We start from the raw sequence: 23,033 nt of genomic DNA, 5'->3' as shown, positions 1-23,033 counted from the left end.
GTGTTGTTTATTAGTTTGTATAAAAATATATTGCTTTTCAGATTACCCTTTTTTCATTTCAGCAGCAGAATCTGTTAACCAGTTTTTTTCGTTTCAAGTCTTGCGGGGGTCAAATGATTATCACAACATATGATTCCCATTAAATATCAAGTGCTGAGAGCTTCACAAAACACAAAACAGAGATTAAAACAGATGCTGGACGCAAATTAAGTTTGAGACAAGGATTTCAAAAGCAATGAGGACCAATTCCCACCATATTGACACAGGAACAGGTTTGTCACAGTAAATAGTGGTCACATGACTATGGCAAAATTCGGCTGTATCTATTCACATAGCACTGTGTGTACTTGAGAGTTTGATGCCCAAGAAGCTATACCATTTCCAATACCTAAAACACACTACCCCTGCAGGTCCAACAACAGTTTTAGACATCACCAAATAAATAATGTTTCTCATCATAACCTTATTTTGAAAATGACTAGGTACTGTTTTATTCTTTCTTTCTTGCTAGGCAAAACCCAAGGTGGCATTATGCAGCAAAGGAAAGATAACTCTTCTGTCATAATTCAGGGAACCGTTCCATGGTGAATACAACTTTTGTAAGGCTGTAACAGTATCCGAGTTATAACTACGTTGTGCTGAGATCTTCTTGTGAGAAGGGCAAGACAATCATGAAATTCATCTATGCATAATTAATAAAATTGTATTAAAACCATATCTTTACTCGACAAAACCAAACATCTTGATCACTCTCTAAAGTGAGTGAATGATTGAGTTGGGTTTAAGGCCGCTTTTAACAGTATTCCAGTTATATCATGGCATGTCAGCTTAATGTGGGAGGAAAACCCGAAGCGATGCAGGTCTCAGACGTTTACCACTTTGGTGAAACCCTCGAGCATGGGTATGGTTCTGACAAACCTAGAAACAACCAGGATTCGAACCCACAATTATAGGTTTCTGGCATGCCCAAGGGACACAACTCTGCACAATCAATCGCTGCGCCTTAGACTGTGCCACCCGTGCCTCCCCCACTCTCTAAAGAAATTTGTTCCCCCAGCATATTATCTGCAGCAACCCACAACTATAAGAAAACATTATTCTCACTTTTCATGACGTAAACTACTTTGCTACATATGCCCTATTGACGCCTAGCTTGTCTAGGACTGGGTCAGATTCATATATTCACCACCGGGTACCCATACAACTACTATCTGACACTCCTTGAAACCCCTTATATAATTAATAATGATTTTGCTAAATCACATGCTAAAGTTTACTCAATTGGAATTATCCTGAATTTCAGAATTCTATCTTGAAACATGAAGTTAGGATACTTACAGTTTACTGTGGGTATGGGTCAGGCCACCTAATTGCTATTTGCGTAGTAAAGTTTCCTTACCCAAGAGGATAACCCTCCCCACCCCATCTTGTAATCCTTAAGGAAAATCATGCCCAGGAAAATAGAGTCCCTGCATGCTGTTAAAACTTAACTCTGTAAACTCAAATTTTATTTCAATCAAGCAGCTAATAATTGAGGCCAGGCTTTTCTTATTTTTAGGATTACGGATTTTGCAGCCCCAATGTCCAGGGTTGGAGGAGCGAGGTGCATTTTCTTTTAAAAGACCACCATTTGTGATGATAAAGCCCCTTGTAACAATAAAAATTCTACCACTTACAACACAGACAATTGTCAAGGGAGACTATTCATGTTCGGCTTCGAGATCAACAAAGATAAATTATGTATCTCTTTACTAGTTTACACCGGTAAATTCATTTGTTTTTTACTAAAAGGTGATGCTAACAAATAAAATAACTGACTACTCGGCTATCGGCTGGAAAAACAAAATGGAAATCTAAAAAATTAGAGTCTGTGGGTCCGTAATCTGAAAAATATAAAACGCCTGGCCTAATTCTTGAATTACACAGAGACGATGACTCAGTTTCACATGGCACTAATTACAACTTCCTGACCAATATTTGAAATGAGTGAGTGAGTGAGTTGGGTTTAACACCGCTTTTAACAGTATTCCAGTTATATCACGGCGTGACAGCTTAATGTGGGAGGAAAGCCCGAAGTGATGCAGGTCTCAGTCATTTATCACTTCGGTGAAACCGACGAGTATGGGTATGCAATATTCGAAATGAGCACTGTGGTATAGTCAGGGTACCCTTTTGAAAAAGGAGACATCAAAAACGTTTTTTTGCGTACTTGGTCAAAGTCAATGAAGTGTATATGAAATAACTTTGCATGCCCTATGTAAAAGTGTCACCGGTCTGAGAGCGCATTACTGATTCTCGGCTATTTTGATTTTTTTTTGCAAATGAAATAAATACAGTAAATGTATTTTGGCCTAATACAAGCAATATCTACTGCATGGGGAGTTAGCAGACACTGATATACTTTGTTTCTGAATCATACCAAATAAAATTCAGGGGAGCTTTATGTCCCATCAACTGTACACAGATGGTGAGCAATGAAACAGTAATCCTAAAGTAGGGCATTTTTTCATCAGCCAAAAACTCTGAAGTATGAAACAAACTAAAGCCAGTAGTTTCATCTCACACACATGAAACACTTTCATAATGATCAGTGACACATATCTTCATTCTCTCTTCGCTCATATACACTGAAAAAAGTTCAGTGATGAACAAAAACTTCTGAGCTTTTATGCCATTTGTCATCAATCTATGCAACATTATATAGCTACTGTGGACATTTAAATATCTCGATGTAAGGAATATTCATTTTGCGTAGATTCCGATTTGTAAAAAACATTAGATAACGTTTAACAGATCGTCATGCACTTTAGCATCAGTGCATTATGTTTAAGTATGTTCTTGTTATGTTCAGTAGCGAGGAGACACTTCATGAATGTTCGTCTTGACATTAACAGATCATACATAGAGTATCCAATGGTTGTAACATAACCATGACAACATCCCCAGGTGCATTGTGGTCCCATCTTCAGTTGTTGCGGTATGTCTTGTGTCCAGGTACGCCAGGTCCGCTAACCACCTCTACATACGACGGGGGATCCAGGGAAGAGGGTGGGGCAGATTTGACGGGGGAGTAGTTGGAGTATGGGGGAGGCGGGTGTGTTGCTGATGCGAAGAACGTACCACCCGGACCTATATACTCTTGGTCAGAATTGTTGCGCTGAAAAATTAAAGCATCAATGAATGTTTGATTAAATGAAAATTTCTTGTGGTCTTGCTGTACCAGTAGAATCGTCTGTGCTGTTATTTCCAAATATTGAGCACATATGAACCTAATGATTTATTTCCTTTTCCACATTCTAGTAACCATCTTAACAAAGTAGGTTCAGTAGCCATGAAGTGAGTGAGTTGGGTTTAACTCCCCTTTTAACAGTATTCCAGTCATATCAGGGCGTGTAAGCTTAATGTGGGAGGAAAGCCTGAAGTGATGCAGGTCTCAGACGTTTACCACTTCGGTGAAACCAACGAGCACAGGCATGGTGTTGACAAACCTAGAAACATAATAGGGGCGAACCAGGATTCGAACCCACAATCATAGGTTTCTGGTGTGCCCAAGGGAGGTGCCAAAGTGACACGGGACATATACGTTTGCCACACTTATCACCCTCGATTACCCAGCTATTATTACATTCTATAAAGGCTATATTCATTTATTCTTGATAAATACATAGCAGTATGTGGGAAACTTCCCACAGAATTTCTCTCATGCATTGATTTGACAATTTTTGGTGTCGAATTGACACAAAACGAAACTATGTTGGCGAATGTGTCAAAACATTTATTAAGTACAATATAAGATAGCTGCGTGACAAATCGCAAAGAACAAAGTGTGGTTTATTTCACGATAAAACATTGTACTTTCATGACTTCATTTTTGGAGATTCAAACATGCGATCGCAACGATCGGACGACGTTATTTTTTAGAGGGGAGTGTCTAGAGTTGTTCCCAATAAATGTAGCTTGGCAACACAGATAAACGAGATGGCCGAATGATCGCATCCAAAAGCGGGAGAGATATGACAATTAGTACTGAGAGAAATGGTACAGGTAATCGACGTGAAGTTTGTGAGAATACGCGGAAAATACCCAACTGTGCAAAAAAAAGGGACCTGTCCGACATTGCAGAGGTTGGATTCTATTGAGGGAGTCATCATTATTTAATATGGATACATTTTTTTTAAAGCTTGTACATTTCATCATCATCATCATCATCATCATCATCATCATCCGTAAAGAGGCTGTACATAATACTGATATCTCATATAAGAAGTCGTTTATTTCTTAAATAGAATGGATCTTAAATACACTGGATAATCGTGGATGCACGCTGGTCATGTTGGTGTAAACCAAAAGCAATGTTACTTGGTGGATCAAGCATTCAAACACATGATCAGCAGATCCCAGCATCACAAAGGGATGCAACTCTGTAAAGTAATTCTGGACAATTAGGCCCTTTGCCCTCAACTGTACTACAATTGGATTGCAATCATAAACAGCCACTCTAAACACATTGTGTAATTGTCAATAAATTCAATTTTTTTAACAGAGAGGACAGTCAAACATGAAAACTCACGCAGTGAAGGGTGTTGCCATCTTGCCTGAGAGGGCTGTAGTTGTATTTGTTGATGATGACGGTGCCGGGATGCCGGAAGCGCCATAGACATGTGCACATGGAGAGGAGGATCAAGAAGAACACCAGACCAAACCTGTAAACACAAACACCATGTACATCACTATGACAATGGCGCCAATCATTTGTGGTATCGGTGGACAAAGACAAAAGAGAACGGATCACAATATTTTTCGTATCATTTTCACTGATTTGGGGCAACTAACACCAGCATACCCTGTTTTTCTATTTCCGTGTTTCTGGTATATTCATGGTAAAATATGACTTGATTGGGAAATTCAAGGGCTGTCAGTCCCTCAGTCTGGTTGGTTGGTTGGTTTGTTGTTTAACGCCGCACTCAGCAATATTCCAGCTATATAACGGCAGTCTGTAAATAATCGAGTCTGGACCAGACAATCCATGAGCATCGATCAATGCAATTGGGATACAATGACATGTATCAACCAAGTCAGCGAGCCTGACCTCCCGATCCCGTTAGTCGCCTTTTATGACAAGCATAGTCGCCTTTTACGGCAAGCACGGGTTGCTTAAGACCTATTCTACCCCGGAATCTTCACGGGTCCCTCAGTCTGGTAGAAATGCTGTATACCTTTTGTCTAGTAAACATTATCTAATCCCTACAGAATACATTCAATCAGTTAGACTTAAAGTAATAAATATACAGTGAAACTGCCAAGCAGAAAATGAAATGACCTGGAATAAAACGTGACTTAACAGGTCTTCAAGTTAAGCAACTGACTGTGTGCTAACAACAGCTCATTAGCAAGATGAACTCAATGTCAACTCATTGTGGATTAGGGATCAACATCGAAATTAGTGGGGACAAGACGCGCAAATGTCTGTCGGTTACAACCACTTTTACCCCTCTTATTCCACTTATCGTGTAAAATTGACTATATGACATGTCTCTGAGGACCAAGGAAATGTATCTATATAGGTTTTTCTACTTAATGTGAGTGAGTGAGTGTGGTTTTACGCCGCTTTTAGCAATATTCCAGCAATATCACGGCGGGGGACACCAGCAATGGGCTTCACACATTGTACCCATGTCGGGAATCGAAACCCGGGTCTTCGGCGTGACGAGCGAACGCTTTAACCACTAGGCTACCCGACCGCCCCCTTTTTTCTACTTAAAGGGTTCTAGTTATCAGATATAAAACAGTATAGCGACTGTGTCAGGACCAAAGGAAAGTATCTACAGAGGTTTGTCCACTTATAAGGTTTCTACGTAGCGAGAATTCACTGTATTAGGTCGTGTCGTGAAAGTGAAACAACACTTGGCAGAGACTTTCATTCAAAAATATCCAACAGATGAATTATCGCCACTGGTTGTCTTTCAATGAGGGTAGTTTCATCAATATCTTGTCACCTCAGTACTTCTCATTGGCCTAACACAATGTGACCAAAACATGCTCGATATGACAACCAGGAAAAACAGCCAGCGGTGTCATTATTTCTATGTGGGGAACCCAATACTCTATTTGATAAGGATCTGATGAAAAACAATGGCAAACCCGATTATACCAGGCCATACAGACAGAAACAGACAGACAGGTTTATTTGCATTAAAGGCCACGTGACCTAAAGTACAAAACTTTTTGCATCACAATTTGAGTAACCACATGAATATATACAGACTCAAATTAAAAAAATTACTTATTAAGCAGAACCGTTCTAAAAAGATGTGTCAAGAACTTGGTTAATATCTGACGAAGTACTTAGGCTTTTAAGTGAATAATACTGCTTAGTTGACAATTTAGGTAATAACAGTTTACGCTTGTCTTCATAATGTTTACAGACATATAAAACATGAATTTCATCTTCAATTGGGTTGCAATGGTCACACAGAACATTATCATCGGTCAATTTTGATAAACCCCTACGTAGATGCTGCACATCGAAAGAATTACAGCCAATTCTAAACTTTGTTAATAGACATTTGTACTCCCAGGACATTTGGAGAGATAAAAATATTTTTCACAATCTAACAATGATTTCTGGGTCTTATAAAAGGTTAATACATTTGAGTCTAAGGAGGCATGCCATTCTTGCAAAGAAAAGTTGTACACTCTTTCTTTAAACTGGGAAATAAATAGCTTTGGATCACTAACATACAGTAGGGATGCCAAAATATGCCCACCCCATGATCACTGTTTGATTGACATTCTAGAAGTTGGCAAAATAAATAAGAAATACGTACAACTTCCTGTTAACAACTTCTGGTTTGCTGCATTTCGATGTAGATTCTTACACCGTTACACTCCAGCTTGATAATGGTGTAAGAATCTACATTGAACTGTCGCTGTATGCAATAAACATCAAGTTGTTATCCATGAAGTTGTTCGTTTTTGTCACCTCATGATACTTGAGTTGAGATATATGAAACGTAATACTTAATTTACACCATCTTCACATGAAATCGTCAATGTGGCCTGGCTGACATGACGTTTGGCTCTCAGCCAGTTAACTGGTTACGGTCAATTCTGATAGAACTATCAAATCAGATTCAGAATTTTGTAATTATCAGGCCTGGATAATGCTAATTTTTGTAAATAATAAACCGATGCAGAATTAAAACATTAACTGAGACAAAAGTGTTCAGGCATCGAAAAGTTTGTTTTTTAAAGTGTGCTCTACATTTGCGCCCTTCCGTGTCATGGATTGTCTATTTCTAAATCCCAAGCTTTATTTAGAGAAGTATACTATTCTGTAAATGTCTTCACTTGTGCTTTTCTGTTTACTTGTGCCAAAGTGCATTGATCAGAGGCTTCAATAAAATTTGCTTGTTTGTTTGTTTAACACCGCACTCAACAATATTCTAGCTATATGACAGGGGTCTGTAAATAATAGAGTCTGGACCAGACAAACCAGTGATTGACATCATGAGCATCAATCCACGCAATTGGGATACGATGACATGCATCAACCAAACAGTGAGCCTGACCGCCTGATGCTATTAGTCACCTTTTACGACTAGCATAGTCGCCTCTTACGGTAAGCAAGGGTGCTATTCTCTAGCAAGATCTTCACGGGTTGGTTTCAATAATGACATCATCACAAGGTATAAAACATGTGTGCGTGCATGTGTGTTAATAGGGTTAGTAGGATACATTAAAGAACAACCTTCAATTATCTATTTTCATCTTTTTAGTCACTTTTGTGTAAGTGTCACCAGGATGTTTGTGGCTTTGTACGTCGGACGAGAATCATGCACTACTTCTTTTTTTACCTCTACATGGCTGATTCTGAGGTTGGTGGATCAATGACAACATAAATATATTTGTGAACGTTGAAGGAGATCGTCACGTACCAGAAATACCAGAGTCCCCACACCTTGTAAGATGTGCAACACAGGTTGTCTCCGCAGCAGTACTCATCCTCACTGCATCTGTAGTTCAACAAAGTATACATGGAAACCAGTGTTTCAAATAATTGTAAAACCCAACGAGACAGGTGACAGGTGACATAAGGGTTGCCGGTCCATCTTAAAAGTTACCTGCTCGCATTCAACATATTCAGACATTATTAATAATGAAAAATCAAAACAACAAAAATTTCATCTTAATTCAGTTAAAATAATGCAATCACTTGAGAATCTACAAGGAGTCATAATTAAACTGAATTATAAGTAGTCTTAAAATTATCTGCCAGAGTCGGGCAGGAGGAGGAAAATGTCATGCAACCAGACAGAAAAGTTACCAGCCACGGGCAGGCGGGCAGGCGGGCAGGCGGGCAGGCGAGCAGGCAGTTATGTCGGACACTGATGTTAACAGTATCCAATTAACATAAGTAACAATTGCTTAAAAATAGGATCTCTTATTCTGATACAAGTGATCGAGGATCTGAGAACACCTCCATAGAAGGTCATGTCAGGTGAACTTCATAATCGGCCAATCAACTTTGAGGCTTCAAAAATTCTCAGTATGATGAGCCAATCATTCAGGCCAGCATATCTGATTTGATGAAATTCAACATCCTTTCCTGAATGTACAAATTGATGGCCGTGCCATCATATTGGTGCCTATATTATACACCTGCTTGTTCCTGAGTTCAGTGGCATCTACACCCAAAAGGGAGAAGGAATATTTGTATCCTGGTTGTTTTCTCTTCTTAAAGTGAATCCAAATTGTTTTTTTCAAGCTAGCATCTGTTTGACTAAGGACCCATTCATCCTTCATAAAGATTGGGATGTGAAAGGTGACCCAGGGTTCACCAGAGAGCCTTCTTTAGACATGATCCTGGTGTCCTTAGCCCTTCACACAAACAGGTATCAACTGGAGTAAAACATTTGATGTTAATGATCAAAGTCCCACCCCCTCTGCTTACAATGACACATTAACCAAGCCACCGAGCCAGATTCATTAGGTCGCCTCTTACAGACTTATGGGGACCTATTCAGAGTATTCTAACCTGGAATCCCCTCAAACATTCCAAAATATGGTGGTGAGGTGAGGTCAATGGGGTTTTATGTCACTCTCAAGATTATTACACTTATATAGCAATGCGCATTTGGACTAATGCCAGTTTGAAAGTGCAAGTCCACTGAGATACCAATCTCATAAAAATCAGCTCTAAGTTCCCACTATCGCTAAACAAAGATCTGAGGACATCCCATTACGGGTCACGTCAGAGCGACCTTTCATCCGACCAATCAAAGCGTCGCTTACCAGATCATAAAAGTGATAGTCGGAATGTGTTTTCTAATAAATGCAACCTCGAAAACGTTAACATGGGGTATTCCGAACGACAGTTACAGCCTGATTCCGTCACAATTGTCGTCTATCTCTCGCTTCCGTGGGATAAACATTTGAACGGAGGCAGCGTTGCACAGTATGTGAGAAACACTGCCATACAATCTCAACCAAATATTAGACATTCCAGAATATTTGTTTGTTCAGTTTTCAAAATATTAATCAAGAACTGTGTCAACATATTTTTCAAGCGTAGTCTCAAATGGAAGATGCCAGGTTGAAACTAGTGCTGTAAAGCTCGAGAAAGCTGCTTTCTTATTGGCTGATGTCGACTTCTTGTTAGTCATTTCAGTGGTCGGTCAAAGTTCGCGAAAGGTCGTTCTGACATGACCCGTAATGGGGTGTCCTCAGATCTTTGTTTAGCGGCAGCGAGTACTTTGATCTGATTTTAATGAGATTGACTGAGATACCATACTGCAGTTTAACATGGATACCCCACTCAGACACAGTACAGTAACTCCGAGCAGACCAGTCCTTGTTTCATCTTTTAATGCTGAGAGCCAAATAGGGTAACAACAACATGAACAAGTACCATCTTTTAATGTCTTTTGGTATGAAGACACTGGGGATCAAACTTCCGCTCTCTAGGCAGACACTCTAACCACTAGACCAAGGACGCGGTCGACTCCCCACAAATAATCCAACATAAATTCTTGATCTTACCTGTCACTGTCACAGTAGTAGGCTGCAATCTGTAATGAAACAAACAAAGATGAAACCAATAGTCTGTTGTTTAACGCTGCACTCAGCAATATTACAGCGATGTGATGGCCGTCTGTAAATAATCGAGTCTGGAACAGACAATCCAGCAATTAATATCATGAGCATCAATCCACGCAATTGGAATACGATGACAAGCATCAACCAAGTGAGCGAGCCTGACCACCCGATCCCGTAAGTCGCCTCTTACGACAAGAATAGTCGCCTTTTACGGCAAGCATGGGTTGCCGAAGACCTATTCTAGCCCGGATCTTCACAGGTTCAGGGATCCAGGTAACTTTTGGACCATTAAGTATCAACACACAAGATCCATTCACATTGGGTACTGATAGTTTTCTTTGGGTATTCAAAATCTTTACTCCCTTGAGTCCAGTCTGTTGGGAATTTTTACACCAATGAGTAGACGTTTCTTTTGATAATTCTTAAATGCTGTTTCAGCTGACATTTAATTTGATTCTGTTCATGTGCTGCCCCAAGTGTGTAACATGTCGCTTAGACTCACAACAGCGATACACATATCTAATTAACAATAATAACAATGTGTGGCCCATTCGTCCAAGGTGATGCAATTTGCTCTGCAGAGTTGCATCCCTTGGGCATGCCAGAAACCTATGATCGTTAGTTTGAATCCCGGTTCGCCCCGATTGTATTTCTAGGTTTGTCAGCAGGACTCAGCACCATGCTCGTGCTTGTGGGATCACCAAATTGGTAAATGTCTGAGACCTGCATCACACTAAGCTGACACACCAAGACATAAATGGACTACAGCCGCGTTCAACCAAAGTCACTCATTCACTAAATTAACTGTGTTTGTCTTGGATGGAAAACTATTAAAACATGACCAAATGACCTGGGGACTGTCAGGTAACCTAGTGGTTAAAGCGTTCGCTTGTCACGCCAAAGACCTGGGTTCGAATCCTGACATGAGTACAATATGTGAAGCCCATTTCTGGTGTCCCCCGCTGTGATTTTGCTGGAATATTGCTAAAAGTGGCGTAAAACCATACTCACTCACCTAATGGCCTGGCTATGATTTTATTGTCAATTTAACCCAAAAAAGAAAAGATAATCATATCTTGATTTGCACTTAGATAATGACTCAATACTAATATATCGCCGAAACATGGCAATCATTATTTCACAGAGATCATCGATGCATGATCAGCTGATGATATTTGAATGTTATCAACTTTAAACTCATCCCTGATTGGCTCAATTTTTATTCTGTATTTCAATCAAAAAATAAATTATTATTATCTCTGGTTATTTCAATTTGTCTTTGTTGCCCGTGTAAAAGCAATCACGACACTTCATTAGACTTGCCAGCCTGGCTGGAATTTATCTGAAGTTTATACGCCGCTATCACCCATTATTTTCACCTGGCCAAGACACCAGTCTATAATTTACAGCCTACCATACAGCTTTGATATTACTGACATCGGCAAACAATGTTCAACTCAAGGTCAAGTGGGGCAAAATAGATCCTGGGTACTCACACAAGGCAATTAAACATGGCTTCTGTATGTAAATAGTACTGGAATGACCCTCATGGAAAATCTCTCAGCCTTATCTGAGAGCAGAAACTGTGTCATTGTCCCCTATCAACACCAACCCGATAGATAAGGCTCATACTATTTTTGGTTTACAGCTTTTTTCAAGTAAAATCCTGGTTGGACATGTTGGAGGTGCAAAATAAAAAAGTATGTTTTTTAAATTTTTATTTGGGTTCTTGTCAGCATGATCAGACTTGTAATTTAAGATTGTACAAATAAATGGTTTTTTTGTGATTAACATGCACATTATCATAGGTAGGAAAAAGAAAATAGAAGTTTCAAATTAAATTGTTTCCCTGACACATGACCTGGAAACCAATCTCTTCACAAAGGTTTCAAATTATTTATGTTACCGGTATTTGATGCTCATTTTGATCGCAAATGAAACCAAATTCTATGTTCGCCTCATGACTAGTGGCAATCTCATTAAAATCAGATGTTCTGCTCTGATAATATACCGCTCTGCATGGCAGGCCTGATAACACCTCCATAGGAGGTCACGTCAGGTAAACCTGAGCAAACACTGGCCATCAAATCTAAACGAAGGGTGCATGGGCCAACAGGATGTCAGGTTTCTATTCTGATTCAGCTTCATCTGTTTACCACAATGAAAATCGGGTATTTTGTCTATTTTTGATTGCTACAAATGAAAATACACACATAACAATATTCCTTGGATGGTACTCCCTTTGGGACATAAATACCATGGCACTCAGAAACAACAGGATTACAGTTCAGTTTTATCATTATGCTTTTGGAACTCCTTGATAATATTCCTTATTAAGATACAAAAATCAGATACCGTATTCGACGTAATAAGTGCCCAGGGCGCTCTCAAAATTAGAAATAGGGGGATCTTATTAGAATATAATTTTGGTGAGAAAAAAACAACAGAGTGCAATTATCGTAAATTTTGTGGTTTATGCTGACAGCCTGAAATGATACAAAAGAAAGGTCTGTGCATATTATACAGATATATTTTCCAGAATTTAATTGCCCATAATTAAGGGTGCATATAACACACAAGTGTGTATTATACACGAAAAAATAAATGTACATTGATCAATCAGAAGGGGTGCTAATTGGGATTGTTCACTAGCCAATATATAAGCAAATATCGCCGTGGGCGCTTATTAGAGCGGATCGCTTATTTCATCGAATACGGTATGCTTATTTGAATGCATTACACATTCATACTGAAAATTTAGAAGCCTGATTCGCTGACTGGTTGGTCGGTTCATTAGAAAGTTCACCCCATAGAAATACATAAAGATTAATAGCTGAGTGTGTTACCATCTTGTAATATCATACAACGAGAGTTTAGTCATGGTTCTTGTGATGAAATATTTCTCTACTAGAATACAAAAAATATTGGCACAGAGAAAACAAAGCTGATCTTGCATATTTAATACACACTGAGAGTTTACTACTGCTGTTTATGATGACTGCAAATAATTACACAGAGATTATGCAATTGTACCTTGTAAAGTTCAAACAACCCAAAGTACTTCAAGCTGTTAATCTGTCACACGCAGAGAAATTATGTCCCTCATATATCAACTTAACATTGGTTGATGCAAGGTGTGAACATTTGTGATAGACAAAACAAAGTAAACATAGTCATGCTAGTAGGCATGGTAAGGCTATTGATTGCTAAGTGTAGCCTGAGGCCCTTATAACCATGATAAACATGACAAAGAAACCTGCACCCATTTTGATTATAATGCAATCAGGAAGTGCAGATCCCTATTCAACGGTATAACCATATTATCATGATTATCTTATTGAAATTTGCAAGGATCAATGCAATTGGGATACAATCACATGCATCAAACCAAGTCAGCGAGTCAGACGACCTGACCATGTTAGTCATCTCTTATCATGCTTATGACAACCCTGTTTCCACCCTTGCAGAACTAGGCTGGAATTCCTGGGCTCGATTGTAGCGCCACCAGTGGTTATTACGAGTTATGTCCCATCTAAGCCTCTCGTATCAACTGTTTTAAACAAATGTCGGCGCCCAGTCAAGATGATCTGATCCATAATCAAGATCTACATTGTGATAAAACTGGTCTTACATCGCGAAGTGCATTAAATCATGTGAGCACCTTGATTAAAAACATGAAAAGACTGAAAAATATCTGCTGACAAACTGGACTTTCATAGTCAGTTATCTTTCTTGCCTCGGGAAGATGACCATGGGTTGCAGAAGACCAAATCTTCACAGACATTTTCATAAGATGTTAGTCTTAGAATATGACAAGTATATGAAGCAGCAGATTGCATTAAGACATTTAAGATCCTCACAACAGGTGAATGTCAAAATGACTCCAAGAGCTTGGTGAAAACAGCCCAAACATATTGCCCAAAACAGGCCTCTTGCATCTGTACATATTCAAGTAAATGAAACGTCACAGATGAACATACTCATTGATTGATTTTCAGGGAAATAAACATGTTGTACTCAGAAGTATTATTCTTTACTATAAACATGATAAATTTGATTGTATTCCACAAACCAAGCGTTTACACCTCACACACTCAAGTACATATGAAAATAAAGTTTGTATTGTCTAATATATCACGGTATATATCCCCTTGATAGTTTGAAACTAATCCATGTGCATTTTATAATACGCTTTAGTTATGGACAACATTTGGTCTGAAATTCGAATTACCAATGTATTTGATAAGAAATTTCACAGCATGTTAAAGCAGTGGTAGAAACTAACATTTTTAATCCACTAGTTCTTAACATATAGCAAAACCCTTAGAAATGACAAATTTCAACTAGTCCTGATACCTTAACTATTGGGCACTTTCGCAAGGACTACAGGCGGAGTGCCAATTTATAATGCTGGTTAAGGATAACAGAACTTCATAAGGTGGTTTTCAAATAAAACACAGGAACTCATAGAGAAGGCAATCATAAATTTATAAAATAAACCTTTCAAACAAAAGTTCAACAACCAATGCTTGCTGTAAAAGGCAACTATGCTTGTCGTAAGAGGCGACTAACGGGTTCGGTGGTCAGACTCGCTGACTTGGTTGATGCATGTCATCGATCCCAATTGCGTGGATCGATACTCATGATATCAATCACTGGATTGTCTGGTCCAGACTGGATTTTTTATAGACCACCGTTATATAAAGCTGGAATATTGCTGAGTGCGGTGTTAAACAACAAACAAACCAACTTTAGTTACTGCTTTTGCAGGAAGTAATAAGAACTGCAATCAAATAGTGGTACAGTACTGTCATCCAATAACTAAAGATCGTACACACTCACAAACCCTTCATATTTCTTTGCAGTTTATATAAGTTTTTCCAGTGATTAAAGATAATATGGCATAAAATAAATATCTTGAATGAAAATGTTGTTGAAACCTGTTCCAAATTATATACAGGGTAGGTGTTAATCTGATCATTGACACTTAATCTGTGAACTAATTAATATGTTTACTCAAAGACAGACAAAACAATATGACTCAAGATCCACAGTCAAGTGACTGCATAATCAAGACTTGTAATCTGTCATCTGAATTCCTTGACCTTAGATGACTTGACTCTCTGTCTATGTCTGTGTCCTGTCTTCTGTCTCCTGATCAATGTTTTGCTATGCATGTTAAGTATAAATTAGCTACGAGATGTTTGAAGCAGCACCCTTCACGGCTCTATTAATTTTGTATCCAACATCCTTGATGTTCTTATAGGACAAAATCTTCAGGACACTTCAGTTAATATTATGGTTACAAACTGTTCCGAGTCCCTGAAATAGTGACCTTTGATTTTGCCAGCACACATATTGACAAATCAGTAGACAAAGCGGTAGAAAAGTTCTAACATTTTTAGTCCACTAGTCCTTATAATGATAACAAATAGCATAACCCTTAAAAATGGCAAATTTCTACTGGCCCTTATGATACCTTAACTATTGGGCACTTTCGCAAGGACTACAGAACAAGTGCCAATTTCTAACGCTGCAAATATCACAGGACACTAGTCTGAGAGCTACAATTCCGAATTTTTGTGCTTGAAAAATCAGTCAATCATACTTCCACCACCACTGTCCAGCTAACAAGATTTTATTCAAATTCAGTCATACTATGATGAACCTGGTGCCATAGTCCAATATATCAAAACAAGTAATACAAACCCTGGACAAATGTTAAACGTCACCATAATCAGGACAGAATGTCTGAAACGTTGATGAAAGATTTCACAACCGAAAGTCATGGTCACCATTTGTTCACGTGGTAAAATAATAGTGTGTCTGTACAGCATACGTTCATTTTATTTAATATCGTGCTGGTTGTAATGTTTAGGTTACGAACAATAGTGTTAAAATTTATATACATTTAGAACAGGAAACAAAGCCTTTGTCCAGCCTTTCGGGTGTTTATTTTGAGAAAATTAAAGAAGAAATGGTAGCAACTGACTAACACATTCGCCCTTTTCAATGGAAAACCGATCCCGTTTCGACAACTCATTGTCATCATTAAGAAGATCCTAACCAAACGCTAACCACAAACTAATACAATGCCCTGCCACATCGTTAAAAACGTACCTTTGACACGCATACTGTAGCAGATATCGTCAGTCCCAATGTTTTGGCCGCCATTTTGGTTTGACCTTTGACCTGAAATCATCTGATCAATACGTAATTTCCTCGTTACCTTAACTGTGAAAGACAAATTTGGTGGACAGAGAAGCTGATACGTGCTAAACTATTGCGAAAGTGTGAACCCGTGGATCGTACAGTTGATCCAATAGCTAAATGACATATTCGCAAGAATCTGACATCCTTTTCTCTTTATATTCATTTCTATGTACACGGGGGGACAGCATTAAAAGTAAAAGCAAGTTGGTCACACTGCTGTATTTTGATTGGTCTAAATTGTCGGGCACCTGAGGTCATGCCTCGGGATTTGTGTTTTGTTTATATATTGTGTAACAACTGTTTTTGCTCCACAACCCGATTCCCCCGTATGACAGCCGAAGCGAAACGAACAACAGAGGAGTCAGCGATCTGTTAAACTGTCGGAAGCGTTCATAAAAATGAAAATTAAATACAAACCAATTCTACAGAAAAACAAGACCCCATTATTTCGTGGAAACCTAAGCCAAGCAAAGACACAGCTTTTTGGAAATTTGATGTTGTCTACATGTAGTTTGTAATTTGGCAACTTTTGTCAGTGATAATATGTAATTGTATTTATAATATTTCATCGAATTAGTTATTCTAGTGTTGTAGTATGTTTACTTTTAAATATTAAGGCCCGTACTTCTAGTATACCCCATCACCCGAGGCTCCGGAATACACACACACACACACACACACACACACACATATATATATATATATATATATATATATATTAGCATTTTTCAGGGGGATACATTATGAAATTTATAAACAAATATATGTTTGGAGAAGTACATGAAAAAAGGCTCGAAAAAATCAGTCAAAAGGACTTCAAACCTTTTTTGGTTTGGTTTGTTGTTTAACGCCACACTCAGCAATATAACAGCTATATTGTTCGTCTAAGGCGCCGCGATTCGCTGTGCAGAGTTGAGTCCCTTGGGCACGCCAGAAACCTATGATTACGGGTTCGAATCTCGGTTCGCCCAAATTATGTTTCTAGGTTTGTCAGCACCATACCCGTGCTCGTGGGTTTCACCGAAGACCTGCATCACTTCGGGCTTTCCTCCCACTATAAGCTGACAAGCCTTGATATAACTGGAATAATGTTAAAAGCGGCGTTAAACCCAACTCACTTACGGGCCTAAAATACCCATGCGAGACTGTGGAGCACAAGAGGTATACGCTGCATTCAGCACTGTATTCCAGCTATATTATATAACGGTGGTCTATATATTCTGGACCAGGCAAACCATTGAATGAGAGTATTAGCGACTAACCTCGCCATCGGGATACGATAGCATGTGCACACAATGAGCCAACCCCGTCGCAATCAATATTAGTCGACTCTTAGAGTGAGTGAGTGAGTTTAAATGTAAAGTCGCATCGGCATTATTTCAGCCATATAGCGATGAGACACAGTTGAGTCATGAATACAAAGTTATATTTAATACAAATTTGTCAAACCTATTTCGACATAATAATATCTGCAACTGTTTATAACACGGTCTATAAGCCACCAGTAACCAAAGCAAGGCCATCTCGCTGAGCATCATGGGAACTTACAGTGGTCCCTCAGAAATGAGTTGGTTTAAAAAACAGTGGTTGATGATAATTACATCAATTATGATAGGAATTACGTGTCACACTTGGGGACAGTCATTTTACGGTATTTTAACCTGGACAGAGCCTTCATTAACCTTTGTTGAAAAAATCATCACACCAAATTTGCAAACAAGCAATTAGTTATTCACATACATATTTACAATTTATGATACAGGACAATTTATTTCAAACAGCTTAAGATTAGATGCTCGCTTACACGGTATCATTCAGATTTACTGTGCGATAATGTGAATCCTTTGCGATTGCAAAGTCCACAGAGTCAAGCAATATCTGTTTGACGGTGAACCTTTCATCACAAGGGATACACTTAAATTAGGTTCATTTGTTTAACGCAGATATTCGTGGGTAAGCCGACTGTGGCGAATACGACATCGTCGTAAAACGACCTCATCATGTCTTGACTGACGACCCAAGTAGGTATGACCGAGTTTTGGTTTAAATTCGTGAAGTTTAGTGATTCCTAGCTGGGTGTCCCCCTTTTTCAAAATTAGATCCCGTGTATAACTTTTGATGGTTGGTTTGAAATCTCTGTACGGGATAAGGAGTGGAGATAACGGTTTGTCAAGAGCTTCTTTCGCTGCAGCATCGGCTTTTGAGTTCCCTGCTGTGCCAACATGACTTGGCAACCAGCAAAAGACGATGTCAAATTAGCCAGTAGAAAGATCATTGCAAAGTTCTAAATATCTAGGATTATAGGGCGATTCGGGGAGACACTTTTAAGTGTCTGAAGGCAAGACAATGAATCTGAGAAGATGATGAAGTGCTTACATTGATTTTGTTGTTTAATATAGGTCAAAGCTGTTAAGATAGACTAACATTTAGTCACTGAAATCTTATATTACACATTATCCTTCTTGACTCTAAAAATATATAAAAAATTCCCTATGCTGATTTCAGAGCTAGCTTGAGCTGGCTAGACTTGCTTTTGTATGCATTTCTAGGTTATTATTTTCATAAAATAAATATATTCCACGGTCATGGTGCAGGACTACTGTTAAGATAGCTTTGGCCTTAGCAGAAAAGATTGAACTATTATCTGGAATTCTTGAGGAGACAGGTTTGGATAAATGATGGCGGCACTTGCAATTTTGCCACAATTCTTGGACCCGTCTGTAAAAATGGTTCTATGAGAATTATTTTTTGTTCGTAATTTGTTATATTCTTGTTGATATACCAAAGGATATGTTTTGGACTTTTTGAGCTGGGTGAGAGTTAGGTCTACTTCTGACTTCACCATCTGCCAGGGAGAAGACAAAAGTCGGAAAAGTGATATAGTTATTAGATCTAATTTCAGCTGTAGTGATTTGTGGTTGAATTCTGATTCCAAGTAATGGAACCAGGTTTGACAAATTTCGAAACAGGTTTTCATACGAAGAGTTGAAAACACAATTGTATGCTGGGTTTTATTGTTTGGAAATTAGGAATGCAATTTAGTGATGTATTGTAGTGATAGTTTAATGCGGCGTTGTTCGGGGGAAGGTTCATCAGCTTAGGCCTTGGTGGTGTATAGTGTCTAGATTTTCCAAGTTGCTTTTGCTCGCTCCACCATAGACAATGGAACTGTAGTCTATAGTTTAGAGCGTATTAATGACCTGTACATGTGAAGGCGGGTTGTCTGATCCGCTTCCTACTCGGCATTTAAAACGATTTTTAAAACGTCGAGAGCCTTCAGACACTTTGCCTTTAGATATTTGATGTGTGATAAGAATTTGAGATGAGGGTAAAAGGTGAGGCCCGGGAATTTGGCCTCCTCTATACTACCTTGACAGGAGTACCATCTAGAATATATCTGGATCCTTGTGCGGTTTGTATTTACGGCAAAAGAGAATGCAGTTTGTTTCGGATTTCGAAAATTTGAAGCTATTTTCGTTGGTCCATTTTTGGATTTTGTTAAGACAGACCGGTAGCTGTCTTTCTATTGTATGCATATTCTTACCACGACAAGAAACATTGAAATCGTCCACAAGTGACCCATCAACACCCGTGTTCAATACTTTAGTGAGACTATCAGTTCTGATGTTAAATAGTGTGACAGATAGGATGCTATTGAGGGACGCCCTGATTATGATCGAAATGATCAGACAGGGTAGAGCTCACTAATACTTGCAACTGTCTTTTGTTTAGAAATCGAGACATGAACTGAGGTAATCTGCCCCTCAATCCACATTCATGCAAATCTCTTAAATACCATGTTTCTAGGTTATATATCTGAACTCCAGATTTTTAACCCTTGCCCCTTATCTTTTGAATCATGTTCCACACTTTGGACATGGGTGTGCGAGAATTGATTTTTGATACATAGTTCCTCAAGGATTGGCGTTTATCTTGTTTAAAAGTACGTCTCGCGTTTGCGCTTGTGATTTTAACGTCATTCGGCTGTGCATGTTGTACATTATGTTTGGAATAAGGATTATTTGGCCTTTTTAAAGTTCCACCTTTTTGAAGGTGTATTGTCAGCGGGATTGACAGAACCATTAGTTCAAAATATATGAATCTGTCAGTGAAAGACCAAGGGCAAAAAGTAACGGACACTACACTATCATGTCAGTGCAATCCAGAATCAAGAATAGTGTTGAAAGCTGGCAGGAATTCCGTGTTTTCAGACAGGCATTCCTTCCACACTTGGCAACTAGATAAGACGCATGTCAGGCCGTAAAATCCCTCGAATTGCCCTTATAGAAACTGAGCCCATCCCGAAACTTATAAAACGATTAAGCCCAGTCTGGCTGGACTGAGCCTTCCATTATTAACAAGGGGAGGTAACTCTATATTCCACTCCCTGCCGCCGATATTTTACCATTCGCTGCCAATGACAATCACTACAAATATACTTACATGTTTTTTTACCGTGTTTTGTTGTTGTTTAACGCCGCACTCCGCAATATGACAGCGTTCTGTAAATAATTCAATCTGGATCAGACAACAGGTGATTGACATCATGAGCATCGATCCACACAATTGGGATACGATGACATGCATCAACCATGTCAGCGAGCCTGACCACCTGATCCTGTTCGTTGCCTCTTACGACAAGCATAGTCACCTTTTACGGCAAGCATGGGTTGCTGAAGAACTATTCTACCCCGTATCTTCATGGGTCGAAAAACAAATATCTTTACTGCCACAACAGTTTTATTCATGTTTCATACATGACAGTTCTTGATATTTATACATCATCCATTGTATTTATTGCGTCTGATTGGATCATGTTGTTAACATTAGAGTGAGTGAGTTGGGTTTAACACTGCTTTTAACAGTATAACAGTTATATCGCTGCGTGTCAGCTTAATGTTGGAGGAAAGCTCAAAGTGATGCAGGTCTCAGACGTTTACCACTTCGGTGAAACCCACGAGCACAGGTATGGTGCTGACAAACCTAGAAACATAATTGGGGCAAACCTGGATTCGAACCCACAATCACAGGTCTCTGGCGTGCCTAAGGGACGCAACTCTGCACAGCGAATCGCAGCGCCTTAGACAACTGGACAAATGTTATCTAACATTAGATAAATTCTTGGTCTTTAATAATGTTTAGAACAGCATCAGTTAATAGATGATATTTTGTTAAATCTTTACAAGTAAATCAAGAAAATTATATTGAGATCAAGAAAAAAGAATCAGGGTCAGGCAAATTATTGGTTGACGGTCATCTTCCCGAGGCAAGAGAGTTAACTGACTTTAAAAGTCCAGTTTCCACCCTTGCCAAACTAGGCTGGAATTCCTGGGCTCGACTTAGCGCCACCAGTGGCTATTACGAGTTATGTCCCTTGTAAGCCTCTCCTATGGGCCAATCAGATTCCACCTCTCGTATCACTTGCATTTGCTTCAAACAAAATGGCGGCGCCCAGTCAAAACGATCGATAATCAAAATCTATATTGTGATAAGACGGGTCTTACATCGCGAAGTGCATCAAATCACGTGAGCACTTTGATTAAAAACATGAAAAGATTTGGAAAATATATGTCTTCAACGAGTTTGCGGAGCACATACTGTACAAATCCTGCAATCGACCGAAATCTGCACGACAGTTTACGAACCGGATTGCGATTCCATTGCGCGATTTTGATTGGACTATGCATAGACTCGTTAGTCCAGCCAAAATGTAACTCTATAATACCAGCCTAGTTTGGCAAGGGTGGAAACTGGACTTTTATAGTCAATAAACTCTCTTGCCTTGGGAACATGGTTGACGGTATGAGCAATGATCCATGGCACAGGTCAGACAGGTCAAACATTGTATCTACTTTATTGATCCTCCAATTTCTAATCACAAACATAGTTACTGGGGACTTATTCAAATCCAGGGATTCAAACCCTGGATCTGGAGATCCTGACATGCACAGTGAATTGCTTTGCATTAGATCACTAGGCCCCCAAACCATCTATATAATGACAAACAATACAGGAAGTAGGGTCCATGAACCTACGTTTTTATTAGGGCTTTCGCAATACACCTACCTCATGTATGGATACTAATCGCGATGCTTGAGTTGCAATATGATACATAACATGATACTTGAGTAGCAAAAAGATACATATTGTGATAATTGAGTTGCAATATGATACAAAACATGATACTTGAGTTGCAATACAGTATATCACAATACTTGAGTTGCAATATATCATGATACTTGAGTTGCAATATGCCAGGGGTATCATGTTACTTGAGTTGCAATATATCATGATACTTGAGTTGCAATATATCACGATACTTGAGTTGCAATATATCACAATAGTTGAGTTGCAATAAGATACAAATTGCGATACTTGAATTGTCATTTGATACATATTGAGATACATATTAAGTTGCAATAAGATCCTATTCAGGTTTAAATGTGTCTCTAATTTGCTGAGAGACAATGAGAACTGGATGATACAAGAATTAAGTAGACTGACAAAAACATACAATACATGACTTATAGGGCTCATGACAAAAACATACAATACATGACTTATAGGGTTCATGACAAAAACATACAATACATGACTTATAGGGTTCATGACAAAAACATACAATACATGACTTATAGGGTTCATGACAAAAACATACAATACATGACTTATAGGGCTCATGACAAAAACATACAATACATGACTTATAGGGCTCATGACAA

The 23,033-nt window shown here is 38.8% G+C and overlaps 1 protein-coding gene across 1 annotated transcript; it reads right to left on the bottom strand.

Moving 5' to 3' along the window:
• Window positions 1-1,594: 1,594 nt before the first annotated feature.
• Window positions 1,595-16,311, bottom strand: LOC124130836 (vesicular, overexpressed in cancer, prosurvival protein 1-like). The gene is made up of 5 exons (XM_046493844.2): window positions 16,219-16,311; window positions 10,042-10,070; window positions 7,938-8,015; window positions 4,571-4,703; window positions 1,595-3,157 (listed from the first exon to the last, which is right to left on the bottom strand). Exons 1-5 carry the CDS (start codon window positions 16,270-16,272, stop codon window positions 2,966-2,968), a joined length of 486 nt encoding a protein of 161 aa, XP_046349800.1. The 5' UTR covers window positions 16,273-16,311; the 3' UTR covers window positions 1,595-2,965.
• Between the last annotated feature and the right edge of the window lie 6,722 nt (window positions 16,312-23,033).

This window comes from Haliotis rufescens, unplaced genomic scaffold (genome assembly GCF_023055435.1).
Source record: "Haliotis rufescens isolate VD_foot unplaced genomic scaffold, xgHalRufe1.0.p SCAF_10, whole genome shotgun sequence".
NCBI lineage: Eukaryota > Metazoa > Mollusca > Gastropoda > Lepetellida > Haliotidae > Haliotis > Haliotis rufescens.
This window is presented reverse-complemented; position numbering and strand designations above follow the sequence as displayed.